This window comes from Lissotriton vulgaris, chromosome 6 (genome assembly GCF_964263255.1).
Source record: "Lissotriton vulgaris chromosome 6, aLisVul1.2, whole genome shotgun sequence".
NCBI lineage: Eukaryota > Metazoa > Chordata > Amphibia > Caudata > Salamandridae > Lissotriton > Lissotriton vulgaris.
The window spans coordinates 475,706,231-475,729,310 of NC_141694.1; the positions used below are offsets into that span (position 1 = coordinate 475,706,231).

Consider the following 23,080-nt stretch of genomic DNA (forward strand, 5'->3'; position numbering starts at 1 on the left):
GCTGGTGACATACGGTGGACTGGAGAAGAGTGAACCCTCCATGATTTTCTGTTATCCAAGAAGAAAGATGGGTTAGTGGAGGGTGTCAACCTCTCCCCTGTTCTGACTCTAGATCAGCAGAGGGACTGGTGCCAGCTCTTGGAATAGTTTGTTCTCGTTGTTCCTCATCTACCCTGGGCTTACACACTTCTGTGCCCACAACATTGAAACTGGTGATATTAACCCTGTTATGAACAAAAACTACAGACTGTCCGACAAGGTGAGGATTAGCATCAAGGCAGAGGTCTCTAAGATGGTAGAGCTAGGAGTGATTGAGCATTCCAGAGGTCCCTGTTCCAGACCAATGGTGCTGGTTTCAAAGGCTGGCCCATCAGGCACCACACCAGAAGCCTGGCTGGTTCTGTGTAGACTACAGGTGGCTCAATTCAGTCACAAAGACAAATGCTCTCCCCATTCCCGAGCTGATGAGCTCATTGATCAGTTGGGGCTGGCAAGTTCTTGAGTACCTTTGACTTGACTTCAGGGTACTGGCAGATTGCTCTACTAAGGGGGGCAAAGAGAGGATAAAATTTTCCACCCTATGGGACCACTTCCAATTCAAAACAATGCCCTGTGGTCTGAAGAATGCCCCTACAATCTTTGGCTGGGATGGAAGCCTTCAGCGGTGCTTACCTGGGTGACATAGCTGTCTACAGTAGCAGCTGGGAGGACCACCTGTTTCACCTCCAGGAAGTGCTTCAGGCTCTGCAACAGGCAGGCCTGACTGTCAAGGCCAGTAAGTGCCAGATAGTTCAGGTGTCAGTCATGTACTAGGGACATCCGGCTGGCAGGATAAGGTGCAGTCACTTCAGGCCAAGATAGAAACTATCATGACCTGGGAGCCCTCCCAAACGCAGGCAGAAGGGAGGGCCTTCTGGCACCATTAGTGCTCCCTTGATTGAGGTGCCTTCAAAGAAGCAGCCAAGGAGCGTGATCTGGATAGAGACCTTCCAGACAGCCTTTAACTCTCACTTACAGACCCATGTACTCATGGCCCCTGACTTTTTCAAGGAATTTATTATGCAAACTGATGCCTCAGAGCATGGCATAGGGTCAATATTGTCACTTTTTAATGAGGAGGACCTCGACCAGCCTGTAGCCTTCATCATCAGGAGCCTGCTTTCCTGGGAACAGAGTTGAAGTTCTATCAAGAGAGATACCTTTGCTGTGGCCTGGGCACTGAAGAAGCTGAGACTATACGTGGTTGGGTCTCATTTGAAATAAAACATATTTTAAATTGCACATTTACCAAGACCAGTCCTATTGTCTTGTCAGTGAATTGTCTTTCTTGCCCATCCAATTTATCTCTTTTTTTTTTTTACAGAAGTAATACTATCCCTTCGCTTTGTTCGATCACTGCACAGTCCATCAGGATAATACATTTTCTTTTTCATTTTTCAAGTTGAATAATGGCAGGTTTTGTGTGAAATGTATTAAAGCCAAACATTGATGGACATTACTTTTTGATGCATTACAGTTTTACTTTCTTTATATTTAGATTAGATGTAAATATGACATGAGGTTAAATTTTTTTACATCCCAGTCAACGGGGAATATTTATGAGGCAATACTTGCATGAGGACATTTTAAGTAACACACACTTTGTAGGTTTCAACAGCGCACCGAAGTATATACGAATAAACTTTTATAAATTATTAGCAAAAAGTAGTTCAATATTCTTTGTTGCTAAAAAGTTATCTTCAGGAACTTCATGCACATGTTGGCCTTCACTTAACTAAATGGTCAAATATTGTTTCCATGCACAGGTTAACATGGTGATTGGCATTCTGGTGTTTAATAAGCTTGTTTCCAGAGACGGGATCCTAGACAAAAAGCTCAAACACCGGGCTGGGTAAGTATTTGCAAGGAGGAATCTAGTTCATTAGCTATTATTGTTATTGCATCAGGACTGTAGTTAAATGCATTTATAATTTACTGGCATGTTTAAGATCTAAATGACAATTTCGTTGATCAAAAATGCTGAACTGTTAGGGGAAGTGATCATCATAAACAGAATTATAATGAGAAGCATACTATCATTAAGTGTAAAGAATTTAATACAAAACATGCCAATGTGCAATCCATTCTCAAGATCATTTCACATTTTCAACAGAATGCATAATTGACTGTCATGAAATGGTTTTCAATGAAATGGGAATGCTGAACACAAATAAAGTGATTACTCCTGCAATACATGTGCATGATATGAGCACTCATGCATGTGCATGCACTCCCATTCATATATAAACAGAAATGATATGCAATTGTCAAGTCTATGATAAAGTGCCCTACAATCGAGTCAAAGCTATTCCTAAGGTCTCCTAATTTAGTTTTAAAAGGAATCTGATGCACAGGATGAAAATGTGATGTGGGCAAAATATGGCATTCGGTCATTTGGCGAAGCTGGGCTTACGAGTGAGGAATGTGGTTTCCACTTCCGGAAACTAAGGCCTGACTCACGATCGACTAAGTCAAATATAGGGCAGGAGTAAGACACGACTTCTAAAAAAAATGATGTAAATGAGTCAGAGATTGTTTGAATGCGCTCAGTTCTAATCTATTTGCCATCATAATGTGTTTGGTATAATACTAAACATGTATTACAAAATGAAACTTGAAATCTCTGAAAGGATATAGAATAGAAGATTTAAAGGAAGAAAACTTCTTCTTGAACACGTTTATGGCTCAACGACATCTTTATAGTATGAGGCGACATGGAAAGTCAATGTGCACATTGTTTCCCGTTAGGAAGCAATAGAGATAACCCGGCATACACGTTTATGGCTTTTCCAAATGAGATGTATCTCTGTATGTTTATCTTGGGGATTTAGAGGGAACAAAATATCACATAAGACTAAAGGTATCCATATCTCCTAAGCTAAAAGCAATTGTGGAGGATGGCAAAAGAGAGGAGGATAATGAGAGAGTGAAGTGAAAATACAGGTTTTGTGTAGTTCTCTGAAAGGAACTACATTTGGGATGTTTGTGAGTAGGGAGGAAGAAGTTGCAAAAGCAGGATTTCTGAATGTAAATCATAGGTGATCATATGTGCCATATCTAATTGAGTGATTGGAATTGATTATGTGTGGATGATGGGTGAAGTGATCTTAACGTTCTACTGAAGTCATTGAGAGCTGACTGTTTTTTGGTGTTTTGTTTTACAGATCTTTAGGTGTCTTGAGTAAAACTTTTAATCTGCAGCAATTTACTGGTGGCCAGTGAAGCTATTTCGGTATCAGTTTTATGTGGTCTGTGAGGAGTGTTCTTGTGATTACTACTGCTGCTATGGTTTGGAGAATTTAGAGGTTTCTTCAATCAGAATGAGTTTATGATTTAAAGAAGCACTTTGCAGTACTCCAACTTCGGCGTAAATAAAGACTTGATTAATCATCCTCACAACGGCTCCAGAAAGGAGGTACTTTAGTCTTCTGTTGAGATCGGTGGCATAGTTTTCAGAGGAGACAATTGTTTAGTGAGAAACAGATGAAAGCTGGAGTATCGATATGGCTTAGACCTTTGTTTTTGTGGAGATGAGGATGTTCTGGTCTACGATACAGGCTATGCTATATTTCATTAGAAACATTGTAGCTCGTTGGAATTTTACCATCATCCCATAGCAAAAGATGCATCAATATTATCTTTCCGTTTATATACTCCATTGCTCTGTGCAAAAAAAAAATATGATTCCTCCCAGCAATAACAATTAATGAGGAGCACATGATAGGTGTCAAGCATTTTATTTAGGCCACCTGCTGTTTTCAATTATTTTACAGAATGTGTGATGATGTAAATCCTAATTATAAAATGGATTTGTGTGCTGTGTGACATCTGATGTTAAATGTCCCTCACGTGGGTTGTGTTTTATTCTACAACTTGGGAAAGTTAAATGAGACGAAGAATTAGCAATATCTTAGCATTCTTTTCAAATTATTTTTTCTTCCTCTAACAGAGAGTTTTAGTTTACCTTTGTCTTACTTGAAAATCCTTTTGGAATCTTTTGCTCATAGGATGCATAACCTTGTAACAACTTTGTGAAATGTGGTGACTTCGAGTGAGCGGCATATTTATTCCGAACACGGCCACAAGGTTGTATTCTTAACAAGCATTCACCTCTGTAAGCAATTGAAAAACAACACGCGCATCTAATCCCTGACAGGGCATGCCCTACAAACACCAATCTGCATTTTTCCATATTTAGCGATTTGTAACATTATGCGGGTGAGTGGGGAGATATCTTACTCATTTTCCATCAGTTTACATACAGCACCCTGACAAATATGTTGTATAATAGCGAGCCTTTGCTTGACAATATCTATTAACACTTCTTAAGCAAGTAAATCAAACGCGGAAGTGCCAGTGCGCTATAAAGTAGCAAGTGCTATATTTTGCACTGAATCATAAGGTTCAACCAAAGTCAGTTAGAAGGAAAACAATCTGAAAAGAACAAAGGCGGTTTAATTGTTGTTGGATTCCCTTTACGAAATCATATTCATTAAAACTACTCTCAAAAGTAAAAACAACAGCTTTTTCAAAAAGAAAGTACAGAAAGACATTTAAGTACAGATAACATAAACCCCCCAGGTGGTGCTAATTTGCATCTCAGTCCTCCTGTTTAAGCACTGCTTGCATATTGCCAGTATGCACTATGTTGCTTGCAGTTGTTAAAATGAATGGTTGTATGCCGTCTATTTAGGCAATCCAGAATCGTTGATTTTTGGTGTCACAAAACGGAATCTCCTACTATAAAACGGAGAAGAATACCATACCCTACAATATTAAATTTGATGACAAACTGCATAGCGGTGCAGATTAACATACACAGAGCTCTTTATGTAATTCGTACCCACCACTGATACAATAATCTGGGGCAATAAACATTCCCAACGCTATACACCTGTGTTTTGCTTTGAGATTTTTATTTTAATTTAAAATCTTTTTACTGGTAATATCAGTAGAGTCCATGGAAAATATGGATGCATTACGTTGTAACTAGTCATGAAATACACGTGAACAATATTAATCTCATCCAATATATAATACAACTCTTCTTTTTTCTGCGCACACCAGTGACTTTCTGCAAGAAGGGGACCAGGGAGTTTTCCTGTGCTAGAAACCCTCCTGACCAATTATATCTCAAGCTTCCCCTCGTAATATGAGACTGTGATAAAATTCGTAGATTACATATACAATACATCGCGAAGACCGAACAGCCCAACCGCAATCCATTTTTTTGTTTATACATTTCATATAATAAGCCACCTTTGCACATAATTTACCTCTTGACTTATCAGTATGAAAGTTTACGACAAATTGTTTGACGCATTCCACTCAGGTAAACATATGACCTTTCTCTCTATATTGCACACCCAGCTTAGCATGAAATCTGACCTAGGAAGAAGCCTCATATTTTCCAACTCATGACATATCTTTTGGGGCTCCCTCCTTCTCCCATAAGTGTGAACACACCACACCTTAACTAATGTGATTACAATACCTACACTACTAGGTGACCCATTTCACTTTCAAGGTGAAATCGACCATAGTAATTTCTCTGATTCTCACTCAATGTTTTTACATCTGGTAAACACCCTGAACATTGTCTGCCACCAACAACGATAAATCATTTTGTGGTTTGGATCCACCAACTAAGAACATCCTATAGCTGACAAAAGCTTTATACAATGGCTACATTACACACAAATGTATCAAAACGGTTTTACATCATCTGATGTGCATTGTTACTGCACATTTTTCATTATGATTTACATGGTTAGTCATTCATAGAAATCAGAATATAGGTTTGGTTTTCATGACATAAAATATGTACCACAACATCATTATAATACTGTATATATGGCTCCCATCACGGAGCTACTGATCGAGTTTGTTGGTTTTACGTACAAAATCTCATTTACACCTTTTGTGGGAAACATCAAAATATAGTTTGAGATTACCTTTGGCCAATTTACTGCCAAAATAGACTCTATAACAGCATATATTTTAAAAAAAAAAACACGTGAACATACGTGATATTCAGTACGTTTTAATTGTTGTTTCATTTTATGCATTATGTTATATAAGTGCAATGGAGCCTCAAACAGCTTTTATTTAATGGGGGTGGGGGGGGGGGGGGTGGTTATAGAGGATAAGTGAAACAATCATGTATACTATGTAAGAGAGACAGACCATATGTTATTTGAAATAGGTAAGTTTCCAGTCTTTTGAAACTCATCAGATAAAACTGTTTAAGAGGCAGAGAAATGGATTTGCGTAAACTAACATTATGGATTGGTCACCACATGGTTAATAACTCACTGCAGTAAGGTACACTGTTATGCTTAGTATAGTATAATTTATTGTGCATAGTCACAAAGAAAATTAGGGATTTGTTCCCCTATGGTTACATTTGGAGCAAATTCCTGACTGTATTAAAATGAACTGAAACTCCAGTAGCATTACGGACTATCACAACACTAAAACATGTAAATATTTATGAAGCCTAAAATGTAACCGGTATACATTTCTGAGTGAGAAAATATAATGTTTAGATGCATTTTCACTTGCTAATTGTGTTTTTCCGTCTGAAGAAACCCCATCCCCTGTTTGGAGAGTTTCCTTTCCAACTTTTTCCAGGGTCGGACACTATCTGCAAAGATTTTGTGAATCTCCGTAAACGTGTAAGTTTGCTGGCTTGTACCAACTTTTGCAGCTGTCCCCATTATAGAATGGACACAAGCTACCCTTGTATGGCAATTTACTCACACGTGAAAGTTCACTGTGGAGACATATTTTCATCTTATTTGAAGTCGATTGGCAAGTACAAATGCAGGTTTTTGTAATTAAGTTTGAATTGGCAAATATAAAGGCTCTCGTGTATGCCCCAAGTTGTCACTTTGGGCAGTGTAAAGCTGTGTACATAGAACTCTTTTTATTTTAATTGGGCAGAATACGAGAAGACATAGACAACATTAAAAAAAACAACGATACGCAATAAAATGCATCACAGAATAAGTACTGAAATTCGAACGAATGCAATTGATATTAACATCAGGTCGTGCATACCCCCTTCCTAATAGTTAAAATGGCACATGATATTAAAGTATTATACTGCAATGCCATTAAATACATCATGAGTATTCAGAATTTGCAAAACCTTAATCAATTACAACCATAGAATAATTCGTCTCCTGAGGGCTTTGATTCTAAACCATTAAAAAGTCATCACTATTCCCTAGAAAAACTGACCCCAAACCCTTTCCTGTTAAACATTGAACAAAAACGAATAAAATGCTAGGGTGCTATCAAATTGAACAAGAGCACATGGATTTACCGACTCATTAATAAAATGCATACATGGCTAATTCAAGGCATTTTACTGCTGATTGTAAATCTGTAGGATATCCTGGCCAAGGCTCCTACCCTGGCAGACAAAAATACCCAAAGTGCTATAAAATAAGATACAAAAAACTTTAGAATTCAAAAGAGGACTCCATGACAAAACTCTTGTGCTCACAGATCTCAAATTACTAAAAACAATGGCAGACTCCCAACTCGCCGTGCATATACCTCCTCTAAGGCTTTGATCCTCATCATTTTAGCATACCAATGTTCAAAAGTGGAAACATTTTACATTGTCCAGTATTGCAACATCAAAGAGTGAGCAACAGATATATAAAAAAATTTAATTTTGCACTTGTTTATTGAACCTGCTAATAGTATATGATGAGCAAAATAATACCAGAGTAGCTTTAGACGCAATCACAAACTGAGCACATTTACTTAGTGCAACACCTGGTAACACATATTCTTTGCTAAGAGATGGATTACTGCATGTGTCTCTGCGCTCATCACATAAACATGATGATGGAATGTTGAACATTGTCAAACATTCACCCCCCAGTCACAGGGTTGGGTTGAATCCGTCATTTTTTTGCTCACCACACCACCCCAGTTTGTACCCAGCTATGTGCAGATCAGTCTTGTCCTTGCTCTCAATGGCAACAGTCCAGCCGAAACTGCCAACCTAGGTCCTCCCTGTAGCGGAAACAAGCATCTTGGGACCGGTTTTGGGTATCACCCCTCATTATGTTATGTTATGTTATGTTAAATTGGTCTTCTATAGCGCACGGCTACTCTGATAGAGTGTCCCGGCGCTTTTATTAGCAACCAGAAAAAGACAAACACAGCACAACAAAAATAGGACCACAACAGAAGGAATAAAAAAAGATCCAGCAATAGAAAGAGAGCGCACTAACGGGCAAAGAGCTATGTTTTGAGGCCCTTCCTAAAAGCCAGTAGGTTAGATGTACTGCATAGTGCCAAGGGAAGAGAGTTCCAAAGCTGCGGAGCCCGCAACCTGAAAGAGCGGCTTCCAATGCGGGCCTTTTTTACTCGAGGAACCACAGCCGGGAACAGAGACTCAGATCTCAGAGATCGGGCCGGATGGTAAAAGGCAAGCCTCCTTTGGAGATATTGAGCTCCCGAGGCGTACAGAGCCTTGTGAACCAGGGTCAGGGCCTTAAACACTATCCGCTTCCGGATAGGCAGCCAATGGAGCGACTGCAATAAGCCAGAGACTCTGGCTCGCCTATGGAGGCCAAAAATGGCCCGCGCGGCCGTGTTCTGGACCACCTGCAAGCGTGGCAAAAGATACTCCGGCAGGCCAAGATATAGTATGTTGGAGTAATCCAATCTTGAACCAATTAAGGATCTGAACCGTAGTCCTCCTATGCTCTTCAGAAAGCAGGGGGAAGAACTTCCGGAGCATCCTGAGAAGGCCAAAGCAGGTTCCTGTGAGAGCCAGAACCTGGGATCTTAATGTCAGCCCATTACCAATCTTAATTCCCAGGTTCTTAGCTAACTGGGACGAGTGCGCTGGAGGGAACATGTCAGCAGGCCACCATTCATGCCAATCTGGATCAAGTGGGCAGCCGAAGAAGAGTATCTCAGATTTATCTGAGTTGCACTTAAGGCTGTTAAGCTGGAACCATTTGAAAACAGCCCCAAGGCACTCGGGGATACTCTCTCCTTCGAAGTCTTCTCCTTTCCTGTATGTAAAGAGGAGCTGGGTATCGTCGGCATAGGATACGATCTGGGCCCCAAAGGACTCCACCAATGCCGCCAGAGGGGTCATAAAGATGTTAAAGAGAGTCAGGCTCAACACGGAGCCCTGAGGGACTCCGACTCCTAGGGGCGGCATCTCGGCAGAGCTAGAAGAGGCCCAGACCGTTTGTCGACGGTCAGCCAAAAAAGATCTAAACCAGCTGAGCACCGTCCCCCTCAGACCGATCTCATAAAGTCTGGCGAGGAGACCCTCATGGGGGACGGTGTCAAAAGCCGCCGACAAATCAAGCATGACAAGCATAGCTTTGCCTCCCGAATCCAGCGACTCTTTAATGGCTTCGGACACCTCCAAAAGCGCCGTCTCGGTCCTTAAGTTGGGGCGGAAACCAGATTGAGAGGAGTGTAGCAGATCGTGGGATTCCAAGAAGTTGGAAAGCACGATATGCACATGTTTCTCCAAGATCTTAACCAGTGCAGGGAGGAGAGAGATGGGCCTATAGTTGGCCAGAGCCTCAGGGTCAAGGCCAGGCTTCTTAAGGAGGGGAATGACCATTGCCTGCTTCCACGCCTGCGGGACCACCCCCCGACTCAAGGAAAGATTCAAGAGAGGGTTTGCCAAAGGATTTACGATAGCCGCCATTTTCGCCAAAAATTTGGCCGGGCATGGGTGGAGAGATCCGACCCGGATTTAAGATTGGCCATAAGTGTCAAAGACCAGGATGCTGAAAATGGCGGAAAGTCCGCCAAGACTGGACCCGAAGGGGCCGATGGAACTGGCCCATCCTCGAGGCTGGGAGGAACATCGACCAGCCTCAGGGGGAAAAGAGTCCTGGATCAGCTTTATCTTGGTGGTGAAGAAGTTGGCAAGGGCAGACACCCATGACTCAGAAGGGGCGGCCTGAGTGGAATTAGATCGTGGGGTCGTAAATTCCCTAACGATCGTAAAAATCTCCTTACAGGAATTGGCTGCAGCCTCAATCCTCCTGGCAAAATAGCCTTTTTTCTCCTGGAGGATTTCCCGGTGATAGGCTTTAACCGTTGTCCTGTAGACAAGCCTAGCATCGGAATCATACTGTGACCACTAAGCCCTTTCAGCCACTTTGCACCGCCTTCGAGCCCTTTCAGCCACTTTGCACCGCCTTCGTTAGACCTTGACTCTCAATCTGCTCTGGAATATCCACGCTCATCAGCCAGGCTAGCTTGAACTGAGTGGCACAATGAGCATGAGACCTATGTTTGTGCATATCCTTTGCACTTAGAGCAACTATAGCAACACATTAAGATGATGGACAAAATGCTGATCATTGTCAAATATTGACCCCCTGTCACAGATCTGGGTTAAATCCATCTTTTTTTGCTCACCAGGCCACCCCAGTTTGGAACCAGCAATTTTCAAATCAGTCTTCATCCTCTTCCCCATGGGAACAGTCCAGCCAGAACTGCCAGGCCAGGACCGGAAACAAGCAACCTACGACCAGTTTCAGGGTATCACCCCTCATCAGCACTTGATTCTTACTCTGCTCTGGAATACCCACAAATTGAAGGCTAGACCGTCTTGCATAGTTCTCCACCTACTCAATTTTATTGCCAAAAGTATCCACTTTCTACTGCATACCTAACTTTTCTTTGTTAAGAGAGAGGTATTTGTTCTCGAGGTCTGATATCTTCTTCTCTGCATCCTGAAATCGAACTGGCATCTGCATCACGCACTCAAAAAATCCTCAAAAAAGTCTCTAATGCAGGACAGCAATTTCTTGTGCTTGTATGTTTTTGGATTTTGAATTTCTGCCAAATAGAAGATAATAAAATAAAGAATAAAGATTAAAATATTTCTGATTGACCAAGTCTGAAAGGCTTGCTTGACCCTTGATCTAACACCATTAGCTGCATCTTGTTAACCCAAATTTAGCTCTTGATCTTGAGGCCTCTAAATACTCAGTCCCATGAACTTCAAAGGACAAACCAGAACCCAGCATATGAAGAGGCCTTTACTTGGAGGAGGGAGGAATGCTGTCTTATATCACCATAGACGGCAGATCAGCATTGGTCATGTCCCCCCTCTCATGGTGGGGGCTGGTTGTGGCATTATTTTTCTGAATAGCTTTTTGTTTGTTTGGCAGAAAGTGGGTGGTCCTTCAGACTAGCCTCATTGATCTGGTCTTCAGCCTCCTGCTATAAGAGCAGCCGACCTTCAGGTTGGCCCCCCCTCCCCCCGATTCATATTCCCTTACTCTTGACTTGCTGTTCTGAGAATTGAATTTTGTAGGTCATAATACACAACCAGGAAATTATTTTTTTGGTCAACTGAATTTCTGCCTTATACCTGCGAGAAGGTGGAATTTGCCCTTGCCAATATGACTCTAGGGAAGTCTCGATAAAGCACTTTTCTCCTTTTGACCCACTGTTGGGCAGCCCAAACAGCTTGTTTTTTAGATTTCTGGGAAAGAGGTTTTAAACTGCTACAGACAGCTGACCTTCTTAAGTGTTTTTGTCACGTGATATAAAAAAAAGAGGCAATCAGTTGAACCAGTCAATTTAACCAGGCCTGCCAAATGATGGTAGCTGAAAAAAAGTCCTCCGATTACTTATTATCTCCAAACATTGTGGCGTGCGACCCAGAGGAAAGGAAACATGTCAAATTGACTGAATTGCATGGAGTGACCCCCACTTCTACTCCTCGCTGCTGGAGTTCACTTACCTTGGCAACTGACAGGCCTGCCGACTACACTGGGATGCACAGCTGCTGCACCTTCAGCCAGCGTAGCAATAACAAATTCAATGTGGTGTCAGTCCCCGGCATCTGCTCATCCTCTGGAGAAGCCAGCCCTTTCCCTGAGCAGACTGCTGCCATTGAAGAATACCGTTATGGTGTTGATGTCTCTTTACCCTTCAAAGCAGTACATGCTGGATCAGCAACCATGGACCTCAGGAAGCGGAAACAGCACAAGCAAGGTGGAGGGGGGTGGAATCCAGGAGCACGCTACCAGCAGATCATAGGGGCTCTGCCTACTGCCGGGTGAATTGAACCTCAAGGGTCGGATTAGTTCATCTGGTAGGGCACTGGACAGTGCTATTCTACGTAACAAGCACGTGGTATTGAAGTGCATATTCACCTACAAAAGGAAAAAAGTCATCACAACTATGTTCAAATGTTTACAGTTTTGATGGTCAGAGCCAGCACTTGCAGTTTTGAAATGAACCTATTTAAGCACACTTACAATGGCTACTCCCCAAGTCCCCAAACGATGTTCGGCTAGGGCCTCACTTCAATCCCTCCATTGGCTACCGATCCAGGAAAGGATTATATTTAAAACCGTGTGCTTGGCGCATATGTCCATCCATAATGCTGGCCCGTCCATTCTTGATCCCCTGTTTCGTCGCCATCAATCAGTAAGATCTTTAAGATCTAACCAGCGTAATTTGCTGGTAGCACCCAGGGTGAAGCTGGCACGGATGGGTGGCCGTCGGCTCTCTGTTCAAGCAGCCAAAGAATGGAACAAACTCCCAGACAACATCAGGCATGAGTCCAACCATCTAGCTTTCAGGAAGCGATTAAAGACACTCCTGTTCCAATAGTGTCTTTTTATGTCCTCTGGTCTTACAGCGCTGGGATGCTCGAGAGTAGCCATGCGCTATACATGAGGGTATTCATTCATTCATTCATACTCGTTCACCAGATTACTTCTAAATGTATTCCCTTCAATGCAAACTTTTTTCTGTCACTTATTATTCGAGAATCATTTCCTGATAAAGAAACAGCTACGATCCTCTGTGGAGCTGGTATAGATCGAGATAAGGGGAATCTGTCTGTATTTTACCACAAATATTAAAGCATGCAAGTCGCTTTCATGATAATTTACACCAACTATTTTGAACTATTTATTTGGCACTAGTTGCAGGCTTCATATTTTGAAAGCACAAATATCAAGATTTTGCTTTCATTCGATTTAATCAATCAGAACATTTGTAAAGCGCACTACTTTCCCGCCATGGTCTCAAGGCGCTGGGGGGGAGGGATGGATGCTGCTACTGCATGAATAGCCAGGTCTTGAGGAGTTTCCTGAAGGTTAGCAGGTCCTGGGTCTGCCGCAGGAGGATGGGGAGGGTGTTCCAGGTCTTGGCAGCGAGGTGGGAGAACGATATCCTGCCGAAGGTCGCTCTTCAGATGCGGAGGACTGTGGCGAGGTCGGCAGAGGGGGTGTAGAAGCTGAGTCGTCTGTTGAGGTATGCCGGTCCTTTGTTGCGGAGTGCCTTGTGTGCGTGGGGGAGGCGCTTGAAGGTGATCCTCTTGTTGACGGGGAGCCAGTGCAGGTTTCTCAGGTGGGGTGTGATGTGGCTGCGGCGAGGGATGTCGAGGATCAGGCGTTCAGAGGAGTTTTAGATGAGTTGAATTTGTTTCAGGAGTTTGGCCAAGGCTCCTATTTAAAGGGCGTTTCCGTAGTCCAACCTGCTGATGACGAGGGCCTGGGTGACCATTCTTCTTCTTTCGGTGGGGATCCACGTGTAGATCTTGTGGAGCCTGCGGAGGGTGTTGAAGCAGGAGGACGTGACGGCATTGACTTGCTTCGTCATGGAGAGAGTAAAGCCGAGGATGAACCCTAGGTTGTGTGCGTGGTTGGTGGGTGTTGGAGCTGTTCCCAGTGCGGTCGGCCACCAGGAGTCGTCACAGGCCGAGGGGGTGGAGCCGAGGATGAGGACATCCATCTTGTCCGAGTTTAGCTTCAGTCGGCTGTTCTTCATCCACTCGGCGACTGTTTTCATTCCTTCGTGGAAGGTGGTTTTGGAGGTGTAGGGGTCCATGGTGAGGGAGAGGATCAGCAGGATGAGTTTGTGCAGTCCGGCGACGTGGGTGAGTGGTGCCATGTAGATGTTGAACAATGTCGGGCTGAGGGATGAGCCCTGGGGTACGCCGCAGATGATCTTGGTGGCTTCAGAGCAGAAAGGGGGAGGTGGACGCACTGGGTTCTGCCAGAGAGGAAGGAGGTGGTCCAGTCCAGAGCCTTGCCTTGGATACCAGCGTCGTGGAGGTGTTTGGGTAGGGTTCCGCGGCAGACAGTGTCGAAGGCGGCTGACAGATCCAGGAGGATGAGCGCCGCGGTTTCTCCATTGTCCAGCAGGGCCCTGATGTCATCGGTGGTGGCGATGATGGCAGTTTTGGTGCTGTGGTTGCTGCAGAACCCAGACTGGGATGAGTCCAGGATGCTGTTCTCCTCGAGGTAGCGAGTCAGTTGTCTGTTGACGGTCTTCTCGATTACCTTCGCCGGGAACGGGAGCAGGGAGATGGGCCGGAAGTTCTTGAGGTGCTTGGGATCAGCCTTGGGTTTTTTGACTAAGGCATTGATCTTGGTGTGCTTCCAGCTCTCTGGGAAGGTCGTTGTCTAGAAGGAGATGTTGATGGCTTTCCGGAGAAGGGGGGCAATGGTGGTGCTGGCTTTGTTGAAGATGTGGTGTAGACATGGGTCTGACGGAGATCCTGAGTGGATGGTGTTCATGATTTGGATGGTGTTGTTGTTGTTTATGCTGGTCCAGGAGAGCAGGGGGTTTGTTAGGACGGTGGCCATGGGGACAGAGATCTCAGTAGTTGTCGGGGTGGCCGTGACGTTGAAGCTGTTGTGGATGTCTGCGATCTTGCGATAGAAGAAGGTGGCAAGGGAGTTGCACAGGGCTTGCGAAGGTGGAATGTCATTGGTTTTGGAGAGTTCCTTCACGATGTTGAAGAGCTCTTTGCTGTTGTGTGCGTTGTTGTCTAGGCGGTCCTTGAAGGTGGGTCTTGTGGCAGGTCTGATGAGGTGATGGTGTCTGCGGATGGCGTTCTTGTGGGCTGCGTGGCTGTCTGGTGTCTGTTCACAGTGCCATTTCTTCTCTAGCTTTCGGCAAATTTGCTTGGAAGCCTGGAGGTCTTCAGTGAACAAGCTGGCTTTCTTGCAGGTGTGTCTGTTGGAGGGTTTCTTGATTGGGGCAAGGGTCTTTGTGCAGTCGTCGATCCATTGTCTGAGGTTGCAGGCGGCGGAGTCGGGGTTGGTGGGGTCGGCGGGTGGGCTCTGGGCGAGGGTGGTGGTTAGCTTGTCTTCGGTGACTTTGCTCCAGCAGCGGCAGGGGATCTGTTGGGTGCGGTGGTGCGTGGTGGGTTTCCGAAAGGTGAAGTGGATGCAGCAATGGTCAATCCGGTGGATTTCAGTGGTGTGGTTGAAGGAGACATAGGAGCTTGCGGAGCATATGGGGTCAGGTTTGTGGCCGGCTGAGTGGGTGGGTGTTGAGACGAGTTGTCTGAGTCCGAGGTTGTCGAGGTTGGCGATCAGGGTAGAGGAGTTGTGGTCGTTGTTGATTCAGTGAAAATTTCTTTTGTGAGTGTAAATATGCCACTAAATACTGAAAATAGGATGTCACTAAGTATAGTATGGAATAAAGTGTTTTTTGTTACGCTGGTAAATATTGATATTTTAAGTCGCCTTGGAGATTTGTTATTTCATAAAGGAATCACAATATTCAACTTCACTCTTCTGTGTGATCTAGGAATTTATTTGGGCCTGATTCATGAAACATGAAATCTATACAGCTTAGATTTACATCTGTGAGTTGAGGAGATTTCAGATTTGCCATGGATTCACAACCAATTACTGGAATGCATGGAAAAGTATGCAAATTCTACATGTTAATACATATTTCTGGTTCTTCACACACACTGCAGTGTTTAACCACAAGGCACACAAACTGCCTAAAATATGTGGCAGAAATGTGCATTTCTGCATTGAATAGTTTTTCGTGAAACTTACGCTACACCAATCTGAAATATGATGATTTTCTCCTCCCCTTTGTATTTTAATTCAGTCTGTGCAAAATTGTAATTAGGTCGGAGTGATCAGACTCATTTCACTGATTACGCATTACTCTTGTGATGTGAAATTATCAAAATTTCATGATTACACCAGCTTGAGTAATTAAGAGTAATTTGGGGCAAAACCTATCGCAGGAGAACAGGAACAATGAACTAAGAGAGAGCAATTGTGTGCTGGCTCCTGCTGCTTGTGTCCTGTACCATTTAGTGCTTTTTTTAGCGCAGAATGCATCCTTGAGTCCATTTTGGAAAATAGGACTAAATTCTGGATTACGCTTCTCACAGTATTATGTATATTTATAAGTAATTGCACTAGAGAGAATTACGCCAGTTATGCCTCCCCCTAATTTTCATTCATAGATGTTTGTGAAGTTGGAAAGGCAAAACAAAATGTTAGTATATACCTTCAAACTTAGAAAAGTGTGATGTCCCATACCATGGACTAAACAAGGTCTCCACCTTGTTATTTGCCTGTTCTCCCCCATAACTCTAAACTTCATATGTCAGAAAGTCCACCACACTAGGCAGTTTTGCTCTGGAGTACAATTTACGCACACTTCTACACAGATCTGGATTCCGTGCATTATTTTTTCTTGTATTCCTGCAGATGGAATTTTAAGTGCTTACATTAACTTAATCAATCACAAAGATCTGTGAATATGGTCCTTAGTGGCTTGCACTATGATCGTGACTTCATCTTGGGCTGTATATTGTCTTATCTGAGTGCTATGGTGCAGCTGCTGCGGGAGTAAAAACCATATTGTCATACCATATTTCAGTGTATCTAATTCATCAGAGAAAACAAGAGCTGTAAAATAGTTATCACTTTTCGGTTGCTTTAGGTTACTCAAAAAAATGTTTGACACTGGTAGTAAAATAGAATATTTAAAATAATGTAGCATAACATTTGATTATTTGACTTATGAAAAGCATATAAGTTCCTGCTTATCTCCAAATTTCAGTTCCACTTATATTTGTTAGATCGTTCAGTAAAAGGTTCTGGTCAATGGATTGACAGTAAAAGTGGTTTCCAGGATATGGTTGGTGTTTGATTGCAGACACAAATTAAATATTATTAGGTTAAGACATGATACAGGGATATCACACTATTAAGGGGCCTAATATGATGTTGGCTGTAAGGCCTCCGACCTCAGGTCGGTTTCAATTCTGACCAGCTGGTTTTGATTCAGGCAGTTGGAATTGAAACCAGCTGGTCATTCCGGCTGGCTTCCAACGGGCTCATTGTGCCTGTCGGCCAGTCGGAACCGGTCTGTTATCCAAATGGTCAGTGATTTACGCCATCTGGATTACGATGCAACGTTTCAGGCAGGGTTTCCATGCCAGCCTTTTTGACCTGGAAACCCTGTTGGAAAGCATTTTTTGGGGGCCCTAGCAGGGCCACCTTTCCTTTGTGCCCTCCCGTTGGGGGCCATGGAGGCTCCTACGGTGCCCCCCTGTTAATCCCTACAGCTTGTGGCAGGCACTTTGAGGTGCCTGCCACGGGTGCAGGGATTAATGCCACCTCCCATTTCCCTACAGGTGTATGTACTATGGCCGGTTTATTGTCTGAACACATGCTCCCATATTGAAATGTCTGAATGCGAACGAACAGTGTTCGGTCGCATTCTAATTAGGCGGTCGGGACCACTGACCAGAGGTCGGTCGGTCTCATTTCTGAGACAGTGTTGGGCAGATACAAGTCCACCCAACATCGTAATAATCCCCTATGTGTATTATATTTACAAAGCCATATTGAACAAGTGTGTACAAAGGCTACCCTTTCTACACTGTAATACACTAGCCATTAACAAACAATAGTGTAAAATATTCTACTTTGAAGGATTTTCCATCGTCATAAATATTGTTTGCAATTCTTACTTTTCTCTTACCATGATTATCATGATTCTGTTAAGCAGGATGGTAGTTCAGAGCTGCTAATTGAATTTCTTTGCACCTAAGTTACACTTGAGTGCACACAAATATTTGTGAAATGGTCTGGCGTAGTCGAAAAATGACAATTGGCAAATCTAGAATGAATTAAAACATAAATCCATCTAAAAAAAACTGCGAGCCAGATTAGGTCAGTACTGGCGAAATATTCAATATACACTCTGACTCTTATGAAAAAAAAGTAAAATTAGACCAGAGCATGTGGGTTTAGATAGCTTCTAGGACTAATGACTCATAAAATAGACCTGCCTTTGAAGATGCTGGAGTAAATTACTGTCAGCCACGACTGCCATGTCCCAGTTGCTTATTGTTTAAAGAGCCTTAGCTGTAGATCTCTTCTGACAGCCACACTGAAGAGCGTCACTGAAAGAACTGTTGTAGCTTTGAAAGAAATTACAAAAAACGGTGCTTTGCATCCACAGGGCACCTATAGAGGCATTTATCTTTCCCACAGCTTGTCACCTTCCGACCCATCAATATTTTCAGATATTGTCAGTCTAGAAACCTGAGGAAAGAGAGGCAAACGCAGCCGCAGGGTGGCGAATGACCTTCTTTCCGATATCAGTGACAGCTGTCACTTTCTGAAACAAAACGAGTTTGTAAAAAGTAAAAAAAAATACCATTTCATGATGCCATGTTCACCTCAAACCTCAGAACCAGTGTGGTTCAGTCAATTTGTGATGTTTAGAAATCGATAGAAAGTTATTTTGTTACCTTATAATATTCTGGAAAAATAAAAGCCTCTAAAGAGAAGCCAACAGGTCGGTAAACGTGCTTGTCTCTATGAAAGAAAAGGAAAGGTTGGAGAGAGATTGAAACGAGAAGGCAAACGAGGTATTTTAAAAGGGATAGCAACGTACAGGTGCGTTTACCGATGCAGAGCAGGCGACTAATGCTGTCGAATGCAGATAACACGCATTGCTTCCGGTGAAGTAACCATAACCAAATCCACGTTGTCCTTGTAATTAGCTATGGAGATTCGAAAAAGGATGCCATGGTGGTAAAGCAGAAAGTGAGGATAAGGAAAGTATTAAGTTGAGTGGCCAACGGCTATCGCAGTCAAACAAATCATCATCACCTCTAATAGCCTAAGGACAAATACTGTAACATAACTGATAAATAGTCTTGCCTTATTTTTAATATTGCTGGTTAGCAGTCTCTTTATAAATGTACTCTTATGTAAAATTCTAAAAATGTGCACTGAATCACGTTTTTTTTGCCATCCGTTTGATATAACCCAGAGCAGTCCCCATGACACGTATGGCCTGCGTTTGAAGGTAAAAGGGGAAAAACATTCTGATCTCACAGTTTTCCATACATCCCGCTCAGACTCCCTGACACCATATTTGAGCTTCCCATGGATTTGTTGGGGCTTATGATAAACAAAACCTGAATTTCCATGTTTAAGTTTGAGGCGTTTCTCAACGACGTATTTATTTATTTGACCTCGCCCTGGACATTGTGAGCATGGCAGTGGATGCAAATGTAAAACCTCAAAAAAACTTTATTTAATTTAGAAAAGTATGGACATGCACAAATTTGTTGAAGGATGCAGGCACTGCAAAGAACATGTTGTGAGGTTTGTTTCTTGATCATTGACATATGTCGCTATTTAGTGACCAGTGCCCTTCCAATGCTAGCGTAAGCCAGAAATAGTTTACAAGAAACTATGAGGTGGTGAAACACAGTTTAGCCAACTGTGAAGGAGAATGAAACAATGGGTAAGATAGGGAAAATCACATGTGGCAAATGTGTATTATAAAAGAATCATATACCTTTTCATTGGTTATGGTTAACATTAGTGGCGATGGAAAGTGTAATGATAAGGGCATGAGTGTTGTGGACAAGGTTAAGAAGTGGCAATGAGGTAAATGCTATAACACGGTGATGGTGTTAGGCTTGTGCTGTAAAGGTGATTGGGAAAAAAGTGATGAGACAGTGGCGGACACTGAAGTTGTAGAAGAGGTGCTGACATACATTTGTTCCGGCATTGCAGTGCTATGCAGTAGTTTTATTTGGTATAGTATATTTAGTCATGTAGTCATAACCACTCTAAAGGCAGTTGTAGGTAACAGCATGGTCAATCTGTCCTAAAGGCAGAAACAACTTACAGGATCGATCTTGAACTGTGTCCTATTTTATTAAACCACTTTTCCAAGTCTCTCTCAAATGCTTGTGCTACCGTCTCCAGAGAGCAGAGCGTCCAAGGTGCACTGCCAATATAGCAGGATTTGCTTTATTAACCAACCGTAAGGCGATTTTATTGATCAACAATGTGAGGATACCCACCTTTTTAAAGCTTAGAAAATTGACTCATACATCACATTCCTCTTTCATAACAGAGGTAAGGTGGCAACACAGAGGGGAAAAAGAGTGCTGTGATGCAAAAAGATGTTTTTAGCATTATGGGAAATCTCTGCCATAGTATGAGGGAAAATTATATAAAATCAACGAGAGACCACTTTATTAATTTGAATAAATATATATTGTTGTCCATTAACAGAGTCCATACTTTGTCTGACTCCTTTAAATCAAAACCTGTCATGATAATTAAGCCACATGTGGTTCAGGCACATATGAAGACTTTAGCTGATTTCGTAGTTCAAAATGAGATTTATGAACCTGCAGCGTTCGATCCTCATTTGAGTCCATGAAGACATGTATGGTCTTTGCTTGTTTCTAATAAATATCTGATCTTGATCTTGATCTTTCCCGAAGCTTACTGATGCTGGCCAATAGACAAATCTAGCTCAAAGATTTTGGACCATTTAGTGATGTGCATTTTTACTTTAATGTATTCACTGATATTTTTGTCTGCAATCAGTATCTTAGGGAAAAGGTCTATTATACCGTGCCCACAGGTTGGTTCAATGAGGTTTCATCTCATTGCACAGATTTAACACCTTAGGATATTTAGTAACCTTTCGTCAGCATTGTGTGTAGCTTCAGCATTGAGCAAGGATTTTTTGTCAAGTGCGGTCCTGTTTGAGCGAGAAAGGAGCATGGAAGAGGCTATTTCAATTAAAACGCGCTGTTAAAGAAGGAAGAGTGTAGAAGTAGTTGAAACATTTTTAACCTGAAAACCCAATGTAAGGCCCCACCAAGTTAATAAACAACTAAGCATTGAAATATGTTTTAATCATACGCAGGCATCCATCTAATATATTTGTTAAATGACACAACAACTCCATGTGCAGTTTTATTTTCTCAAAAGCAGTCTTTTACTTTTTAACTGCATTTTCTTCCATCATAGCTATGTTCTTATTATCACGGGACACACAGAGTTCTCTTGTTGACCATTGGACCGAGTAAGGATTAACAAAATTGCAGACTGAGTCGCAGAAGATTATTTATTAATGTTCAGGAGATGACTGATGAGACTCGCCTCAAATACCAAAGCCACTTTCATGAAAGTATTCATTTCGATTTTACTTTGCAAATATTAATGATTAATTACTTAATAAAAGCTTTCCAGAGAATGAAAACGTCAATATTGATTACAGAATTAATAAAGGCTTCCTTAGTTCAATTACAAATTGTGTCATGTAGAGGAGTCAGGGTTGGGAAGATGTAAGTGGTGTATGAATAAGACCCTTGTAATATGTAAGGGAGATCTTAGGACATGATGAAACATCAACTACAGTCACCAAACAATAGCATACGTGTGGTTTAAACAAAATGATTATAATGGTGTTGAGAGGTTTGTTACATACATTTAGATACTTATAGAGTAGTACATGCACCGTTGCACGCACATTTTTAAGTCTATTAAAGAAGGTATCCACTATTATATGAAAAATCAATAACAGGAAAGATAAAATTACATACATAATTCAATATTAATAAATGAGATTGCGCTACATGCTGTTTTCGATTTCTTACTATGTCCTTAATGAACATTTAGAATTAAACATTATTCCTTCTAAAGAATTTTCTACCGAAGGAGATGTAAAAAAAAATTGAAACGTTAAGTTTTTCGGGATATTCTTATAATTGGTTTTGGTATTTAGAGGAAGCTAGAGAACACACCTCTCTAGGCAAAGGGTAATCTAAAAGGAGGTTTCACGGATTGACATTCACCCTTCCGAGGCCCACAGAGTCACACGGTGGTCTGTTAGACAGCAGAGTTGCTTATCTGCGACTGGGATAGGACTGATGGGGCTGGCTTAGTGCCTCAGTTGTAAATTGTGGAATATGGGGGCTTGAGTTCTAATCCTAAACTCTCCACGTGACAGCCGATTTTAATGCTGGGCAAACTAAACACTGTCTTCCTGTGCCAGGATCCTTAATCAGACATAATTAGGAGAGAATAGAAATGATGGAATAAATGATGTTGTTGTGCTCTCACCAAAACAGTGACCCTCAAAAGAGTGTGCAGTGGGACATTTCACTAATCATCTGTGCAGATTTCAAATTGACAAAATGCATTTGCCCACAAAGAGATATGATGCCACTGTGCTTTCCCAACTAGTCATCTCTCACGTGCACTAGCTGAGTCTGGTGCAAGTGACAGTGCTTGGAAAGCGGTGCAATCTTTGGCATTGTCTGTTCAGCAGCTGAATGTGGGGTGGCGCCCTTTGTGGACATAGCTCTACAATAGCAATGTGTGCCCCATGGCCAGTTGTAAAATCACCTATTTCTAGATCTTTACAAATCCAGAGGATGAGCCCTGCAGGTATGTCAGGCTTGATACCGCAGTGGCGGACAGCTATTGTTCTGCACCTACGATTGATTGTGTGCAGCAGTGTTGCGTCAGCCAACTTTCATTGGCTTTGGAGTTAGCAATAAATGAGTAAAAACACCGTTCAATGAACAAAAATGAATTGTTACATGGTTGCACGGCAGTGTTTGTATTAAATATCTAAAATGTATTGCTTATATGCTTTATTGAATTGTAAGGGAATAGCAGGCCTCCATTTTCTAACCCCACATAATATTTCATCAAAGTCCATGCATTATAAACCCTCTACTCAGACCACAGATTTCTAAAACTAGAATAAATGTGGATTTAGCAAGCATGATATATCTATTTTAAGTACATTGTATTCTAGTCACAAAATAATTAATTAATACAATTCGTGCCACAATTACATGATAGTGAACACATTAAGGTTTCTGCTAAAATATTCACCTGCATAAAAAGTCTGTGGGCATTTAGGCTCCTAGGAATGGTCTGAGTAGAGGGTTCTCACT

At 42.2% G+C, this 23,080-nt stretch overlaps 1 protein-coding gene across 3 annotated transcripts in view; it reads left to right on the top strand.

The window, feature by feature from the left end:
- The window catches only part of ADGRB3 (adhesion G protein-coupled receptor B3), a 1,725,994-nt gene that overhangs the window by 1,554,492 nt on the left and 148,422 nt on the right, over nucleotides 1-23,080 (top strand). For all 3 annotated transcript variants that reach the window (XM_086926462.1, XM_086926464.1, XM_086926463.1), the window contains exon 23: nucleotides 1,806-1,891. In XM_086926462.1, coding sequence (XP_086782588.1) covers nucleotides 1,806-1,891 — 86 coding nt within the window. The remainder of the gene's footprint in view (nucleotides 1-1,805; nucleotides 1,892-23,080) is intronic.